This window comes from Mauremys mutica, chromosome 17 (assembly GCF_020497125.1).
Source record: "Mauremys mutica isolate MM-2020 ecotype Southern chromosome 17, ASM2049712v1, whole genome shotgun sequence".
Taxonomy (NCBI): Eukaryota; Metazoa; Chordata; order Testudines; family Geoemydidae; genus Mauremys; species Mauremys mutica.
This window is the reverse complement of record NC_059088.1, coordinates 20372183-20380205: the sequence shown is the minus strand read 5'-3', so window position 1 is coordinate 20380205 and position 8023 is coordinate 20372183. Positions and strand designations below refer to the sequence as shown.

Here is an 8023-nt window from a genome sequence, read left to right as displayed (position 1 = left end):
CTTCCATACAGATCCTAGCTAGAGCTGGCTGCCCTTGGGTGGGCTCTGAGCTCTCCTGCAGCCTGTCCCACATGGACACTGCCCATGCAGTCAATCTGCAGGCTGGCGGGCTCATTTGAAAGAGCTCTTGCTCTTGAATGGGCAGAATCCCTTTCCAGCGCGATCCAGAGCCCACGGCCTGGGAATCTGGCAGCGACGGCTCAGTGACTCCGTTACCGCCGCCTGGAGGGCGCACGCAGCGAGGATGAGGGGCCCGGGCAGGCACTGGAGACAATGAACGGAAACGATCAGAGTCCAATCCCCACCCACGTCCACCCCACCCTCTCCCCCATGTAACTCAAGAGCCCCCGAGATTCTCCGGACTGGGCCATGCAGCATTTCCCCCCCTCCTTGGCCCCTCCCTCCTGCTCTCTCTAATTACCCACCATCCGCACAAGCCCATCTTCATTTACCTCCGACTCATCTCATCTTATTTTTAGCCTTCCCTTACCCCCGCTCCCAGTCTTGTCTCCGTTTTCCTTTCTTAATATGGTGATCAAGATGCCATCAAGTTGGACTGGAGGAGGAAAGGGGGCTGGGAGAAGAGAGGGGGAGAGAGAGAGAGAAGGATCAAAAGGAGAAACTCTATCCACCCCCCCACCCCCTCCTTTTTTTTTTTGCTGCATTAAAGTGGGTCTTGGTGGGGGGTTGGCGATGGAGGCATGAAACGATTGCCTGTATATAAGGCTATACGTCTGCCATATACATATATAGTCAGGGAGTGACGGGGTGGGCTGCTGCAGGTGGGGCCAGGCTGCGTGGAATACGACAGCCCTCCCCTCCCCGGGCCCTCCCCCCACCAGCCTTTTTTATGCCCTGCCTGTCTCTTTTCTTCTTTGCTTGTGAGGCTCCGTGCCCCTCAGCGCAGCTGTCGCCACCCCAGCGCTGCCCCCTCAGACGCCGCCAGCCTGTGCCAGCTGAGAGCCGAGGCAGCCTCCCACCCTGGTTCCCCGCCCACCCCCCGCCATAAAGAGAGCCGGACAGCAGGCCAGAGGAGCCAGGGGGCAAGACAGGAGGGAAAGAAAGAGAGAGGAGGGGAACTCCAGGGCAACTTTCTTTTTTCCCGCGTGGGGGGAGGGGGCAGGACAGAGGAGCGTTTTCCCCGCTGGGAACTGCGACCCGGAGCGTCTTCCATTCTCTGCCGGACCTGCCCCGCATCGGGATGAAGTGGTTCAAGCTGCTGCTGGTGCTGCTGCTGGCTGCGGCGGGCCCCGGGGCCCAGGGCCAGGAAGGGCTGGATTTCCCCGAGTACGACGGCATCGACCGCGTCGTCGACGTCAACGCCAAGAACTACAAGTCGGTGCTGAAGAAGTTCAGCGTGCTGGCGCTGCTCTACCACGAGCCGGTGGGCGACGACAAGGCCTCGCAGAAGCAGTTCGAGCTGGAGGAGCTGATTTTAGAGGTAACGTTGGAGGCTCGGAGGGGCAGGAAGAGAGGATGGATGGGGAGAAGGAACGAAAGAATGAGAGGTTGATGCTTCCCAATGCTAGAGCCCTTTGAAATGGACCCAGCCCCTTTGATCCATAACTGGATCAAGCTCTGGACTATACATGCATGAGCCAATCCTGCCCTGGCTGCCTATATAGGATCTGATGGGCTTTTTCTATATGTAGACTGCTCCGCCTGCCTCTGAAATGCAGCTGCCTCTGGGGCGGAAGGTGGCAACTGGAAGCAGAGCAGGGGGTGAAGCTGCTGGAGCTGGGGGTGGAATTTAGGGAGGCCAATGAAAGTAATTATTCCTCTGGCTGGAATGTGGCCCGGGACTCTCGCATCTTGTCTGCACTTGGGAGAAAGAGCCATGGGATTGTTACTGGCCAGCTGGTGTTAGGTTCAAATACGTGGGGATGAGAGGTGGGAAAGTGACACCTGCCAGTTAACAAAGCTACCAATGAGGGGAATTGTAAGTGTCAAAAGCCCCTTGAAATACATGTCACAATGTGAGGTGTCCACCCCAGAACTGCCTCCGGCCATACTATAAAGAGTCATCATCCCCCCTCCGCTCTCTCTCACACACACACAAACAATTGCACCCAGAGCTGGGCCAGGACCCCGGCTCATGCTGGCAGACCCGGCCTATGGTGCACCAGACCGTATGTCTGTATTTGTGCCTGGCTTTTCTTCAAATGCAAGTCTTGTGCTCCGGCAGCACCGAGATTCACTTTAACCCAGTGACATTTATTTCCCTTTTAACTTGATTGATGCTGACAGGGCAAGCGATTTTGAAAGAAATGTGAAAGGAAGTAAGACCCTGGATTCTGAAACATCTGGAGAGAGTGCAGTCAAGTTATGCATCACCCTTATAAAGTATTTGAAAGCAAGGCCTGAAATGCTACAGTGTTACTGCAATGTTACTGCAGTGATACTACTGTTTTATTACAATATTATTGCAGTGTCACTAGAACATTACTACAGGGTCATTAGAATGTTACAACAGTGTTATTACAGTATTACTACAATGTTACTGCAGAGTTACTAGCGTTTTGTTACTGTATTATTGCAGTGTTACTACAATGTCCTTGTAATGTCAGTACAGTGTTACTAGTTTTATTACAATATTACTGAAGTGTTGCTATGGCGTCACTATAACGTTATTACAGTGTTAGCAGTGTCACTATAATATCACTGCAAGGGTATTGCAGTGTTTTGGAGACCTTTACTGTCATATTTTTATAGGGGCTAATAGGGACATTGGGTGCCCAGTGCAGAAGAAGGCCTCTCCCAAGTGCGTGTGGAAGGACAGCAGTCTCTGTACATTATGTACCGAACCAGAAGGGGGCGTTCTCCTAGGAAGGGTTGGGTTTCGTTGGCTGGCGCTCCTGCCTGGGGCTCAGCTGTGGGTGCCTCTCTGGGTCTATGAACCATTCCCAGAAGAAGGCTCTAAATTTGCAGCTTCCATACTTGGGATGGGTGCAGGGATGAGGCACAGCCTGGCCACCCCCACCCCCCTTCCCCTGCCCTGGAAGGCTTTCCTCCTGGAATAGTGTCGCGCTGGATCCTGAGTCTGCAGCCAGGGTGCTGGGAGGATATGTGATTGCTGTGGCCTCTGAAACAGAATCAACGGCAAGAGTTGGTTCAAGAGATGATGCACAGTTAGGTGCAATGTTTTGTGCTTTCCTCTCATGCATCCGGCATCTGCCATGTTGTAGATGGGTCTAGATGAACCATGGGTCTGGACCACTAAGATGGGAGTCAGCTGATGGATTGCGAGGCTGTTAGGGTATATGGCATGAGACCCGATATCAGACAAGATGGACCATTGGCCTCTTCCAGTAGGCCAAGAGCTGGGATACTTTACTAAATGGATCCCTGATGCATTTCAGTATGGCAGGAGTGGGGCTAGCAAGCTAAGGGGGGCCCACTGTTCTCTGCAAATGTGGCCAGTGCAATGTGCTTGTGAATGGGAGAGAACAGCTGGTGGTAGGGAAACTCTGGGTGCTCCTGAGCCCCAATAGTCTATCCTGTAGAGCCCCCAGTGTGATCAGGTTCTTCTCCCCAGAGTCAGATGTAGCAGATCCATCCTGCTCTGGGGTGCCCTGGGGAGACTCAGAGCCAGGGGACCCCTGACAGAGCACCCAGAGGAATCCTCCAGGACTCAGTGCTGGGACCTTGGCTACCAGTTTCTCTTCAGATGCTGAACATCTCTGGTGCAAATTTCTGGGGACCTGCAGTGGTGAGACATTGAAGGGTTCAGTGCCTAGATTAGATGGACAGATGGGGTGTATGGGGATGGATGGATAGATAGATAGATAGATCTGGGTGTGGTGTTCTGTCCCATCTAGTGGCACCGAGACCACTTAGAGAGAGACACACACACACAGTTGATTTTTAGCTAATGTGGTAGCTCATGCACTAAGCTCCAGAGGTCTCAGGTTCGATCCCACCAATGACCGGGCTCAGTTGGCGTTACAGCTAGATAGAGGGGGGGTGTGGGGATAGATAGATGTGTTCAGGGGAGAGTCATGTACAAGGTGGACTTTGTGGCCCAGGGCCTTCTCCATGGGGAAGGGGTGGTCAGAAGATCTTGAGGTTTCTGCATCCAGCCTTGCACCCAACCAGAGGAAACTGACTTCAGCTGGGGCCCAGAAGGGCAGGGGACGGGCGACCTGCTGCTCCAGAGACTGGGGAGGGAGGAGACAAACAGTGATGTTGGCCCCCTCCAGCATCAGTTCTCTGCTTGCCGTGCCAAGGGGAGCTTGTTCCACTGCCTTCCTGTGGTGTGTGTCTGCGAGGAGAACACACTGAGTGAGACTGCTGGACACACACAGAGATCCTATGGGTCTCTGGGGTTCCCCAGCTCCCGGCCTGTGCTGCTTATATCGCTGCTAAGTCCCGGACTGGATTAAGCAGCCAGGGGAAGGGGTTGGTGACCACGCTACAGAGCCTAGCACAGTGTGGCCCCAGCCAGCTGAGCTGAGTTACGACACAGCTCTGAGGGGGTTGAATCTGAGCCATGTTTATCACCCTCTGGTCTGGTAGAGGGGATGAATGCAGACCCTTCTCCCCAGACCTCCGTTCTGAGCAGGCCCATCCGCTGGGCTGGGTGGGTCAGATCCTGAGTCCATCACTGCAGCTCGGGCTCATCTCTGATCCACAGGGGAGGGATAGCTCAGTGGTTTGAGCATTGGCCTGCTAAACCCAGGGTTGTGAGTTCAATCCTTGAGGGGGCCACTTAGGGATCTGGGGCAAAAATTGGTCCTGCTAGTGAAGGCAGGGGGCTGGACTCAATGACCTTTCAAGGTCCCTTCCAGCTCTAGGAGATTGGTATATCTCCAATTATTACCTTTTACCTTAGGAAGACGGGACAGCTTGAGGGACTCGTTATGGGACCTTTCTCCTCTAGGTCACTCAGCCCAAGGTGGCACTGACTGAATGGAGCTTCTTGGTGGCCTTTTGGCTGGTGTGAAATGGGACTATTTCCGGGTGCCCACAGGACAAAATCCCTCCCCCAGTGGCCTCAGCCCAGCGGAGATGGGGGGTGCGCTAGTGAATAGGGCACAAGGCTGGGAGCTGCCAAACCTGGGTGCTATTCCTTTGCGATGTCACACACACACACACACACACACACACACACACACACACACCCCTCTCTTTTCACTCCCTCCCTTTGTCAGTCTGTGAGCTCTGTGGGGCAGGGACTGTCTCTCACTCTATCTCTCACCCTGCACACTGGGGTCCTGACCTTCGCTCTAGGTGCTACCATAATGGCCCTGTATATTGGACTCCTCCAAGTGATGGGTAGGGCCCTATGGCAGAGCCATGGGGGCAAAGCTGCCTATGCTGTCCCTGACGTGTGGGGAGACACAGGCCTCAGCCCCCCACGGCTGCCAATCTAATGCCTTCTATGAGCACCCTCTTCTGCACAGTCTTGCATCAACTCTGCAATGTATTTATATCTCTGAACTGACCACAGGTCTAATTATATCCTGCTCCTTAACTGCACGAGTACCCTGGCAGCATGTGTTGTGAGCCGAGTGGTTTCCTATGAAGCCTTGCAGCTGGAGGGTAATTAGCTCAGTGGTTGTTCGCTCTGGGAGGGAGGCATTTCGTACAGTTTGGAGGCTGTTGCCGTGTTTTGGAGACATGTTATGGAGATATCGTGTTGGGTGGAGAGGTTCTGTGGAGTAATCAGCTATTGCCATGGGCTTAGCAAGGGTCCGGTGGGTCTTGCAGGACCAGGCCAATGAGATACTTGCTCGTGGGAGCAGCTTTCAGCCAGGAATGGGGGATCGTGATGGAGTTAGTGCCTGGGACCTGCTGCAGAGATGTCACATCGCCCAGGGCCACCGCAGGGAGGAGGGACCACTCTACGGGCAGGCAACAGCAATGGCTGCTGGAGGGGAGCCCAAGAACGGCAGAGAAGGGAGCTGAGTCCTGGCCGTCCATCACCAGGGTGCACTTCTGTCCTGCACCGCTCTCACTGGACTCCTTGGCGCTCAGCTTTCCTGGCTCTCTCTGAATGAGCCTAGCTATGAGCAGGACCAGAGAACACTTGGAAGATCTAGTTGAGATGAGGACCTGGTGCAGCTTATGCGCTGCCCAAATCTCTCCGGCTGCAAACCTCTTGCCAGTGCAGGTTCTCTCACGGGACTTTCAGTGCCTCCTGCTTCTGGCCTACGCGAAGGACTGAATGCGCCACAGAGACCCAACCCCCCTGCCATCCCTCCAGGGCAGGGCTGAGGCAGAAGGTATGGCTCAGAGGTTAGCTATCAGACCTTTCCATCTGACTTCTTCCCAACCATGGGGCCTTGTCTCCTGCTTCTGGGTCAAAGTTCTGAGGCAGCAGCACAGTGCAAAGGACATGAGCCCTACCCCCCTTCACTGCCCCCAGGGTCTGCAGCCCAGGGCTGTTCTCCTTCACATAGCGCTGAGACTCAAATTCACAGGGCATAAGTAATGTTTGCGAAGGGCTGCATGGCTGCTTGGATTGGGCACTGGAGACAGGCAGGGTGGATTTTTCAGGAACACTCAACATTCTCCTAATCCTGCTTCCATTGACATCAACGGGGAGATTTACTAATGAGATGTCAAGGGAGCGGGGCCGGGCCGACGCCATTGACGTCACTGGGAGCGGGGCCGGGCCGACGCCATTGACGTCACTGGGAGCGGGGCCGGGCCGACGCCATTGACGTCACTGGGAGCGGGGCCGGGCCGACGCCATTGACGTCACTGAGAGCGGGGTCAGGCCAAAGCCATTGACGTTACTGGGAGCGGGGTCAGGCCAAAGCCATTGACGTTACTGGGAGCGGGGTCGGGCCAGCGCCATTGACGTCACTGGAAGCAGGGTCGGGCCGACGCCATTGACGTCACTGAGAGCGGGGTCAGGCCAAAGCCATTGACGTTACTGGGAGCGGGGTCAGGCCAAAGCCATTGACGTCACTGGGAGCGGGGTCAGGCCAGCGCCATTGACGTCACTGGGTGCGGGGTCGGGCCGACGCCATTGACGCCACTGGGAGCGGGGCCGGGCCGACGCCATTGACGCCACTGGGAGCGGGGCCGGGCTGACGCCATTGACGCCACTGGGAGCGGGGCCGGGCTGACGCCATTGACGTCACTGGGAGCGAGGCCGGGCCGACGCCATTGACGTCACTGGGAGCGGGGTCGGGCCGGCGCCATTGACGTCACTGGGAGCGGGGTCGGGCCGACGCCATTGACGTCACTGGGAGCGGGGCCGGGCCGACGCCATTGACGTCACTGGGAGCGGGGCCGGGCCGACGCCATTGACGTCACTGGGACCGGGGCCGGGCCGACGCCATTGACGTCACTGGGAGCGGGGCCGGGCCGGCGCCATTGACGTCACTGGGAGCGGGGTCGGGCCGACGCCATTGACGTCACTGGGTGTGGGGTCGGCCTGGCGCCATTGACGTCACTGGGTGCGGGGTCGGGCCGACGCCATTGACGTCACTGGGTGTGGGGTCAGGCCAGCACTTAGGGCGTCTGAAAATCCCCCCCATAAATGATGCTGTACAGACGGGCCTGGTTCTCCTAGGTCAGCTCCAGAGCCCCTTAGTGTTTGGATGAGTTACTGGTTAGATCCTGGAGTTTGGTCCAGCTCATTCTATTGTTACAGACAAAGCGCAGAATCAGGATCCCAATCCAGGCTCAGATTCCAGCTCCTGCTCCCACCCCACCCCCACCATGTTTGGGCCACTCGGACTCAGGCACCTGATGCCAGCATCCCGCTGATGCTGTGCCTCGAAATTCCTGCCTCACCTCCAGCAGTATGGGCCCGATTCAGTGACAGCACTGGGAAGGCCCTTTGGGTCAACGGGCTTTGGAGCAGACCTCAGATTAGCAGGCTGAGCAAAAAAACTTCTAAGAAAATGACCGAGCCATTCTTGAAACGCAACTGTCGCATTCCCCTCTCAGACACCCAGCAGCAGGGAGTACCAAAGGTTATCTCCATGCCATGTCAATTTCCACAGGCTGAGCTCTACCAGCCTTTTAATTTCGTGACACATCCTGCTTGATCTCCTAGAATGGGGCA

General features: G+C 56.1%; 1 protein-coding gene across 1 annotated transcript in view; it reads left to right on the top strand.

The window, feature by feature from the left end:
* The first annotated feature begins 1129 nt into the window (after window positions 1-1129).
* The window catches only part of CASQ1 (calsequestrin 1), a 34917-nt gene continuing 28023 nt past the window's right edge, over window positions 1130-8023 (top strand). Inside the window, exon 1 of the mRNA XM_044991375.1 lies at window positions 1130-1441. Within this exon, the coding sequence (XP_044847310.1) occupies window positions 1202-1441 (240 nt within the window). The 5' untranslated portion in view covers window positions 1130-1201. The remainder of the gene's footprint in view (window positions 1442-8023) is intronic.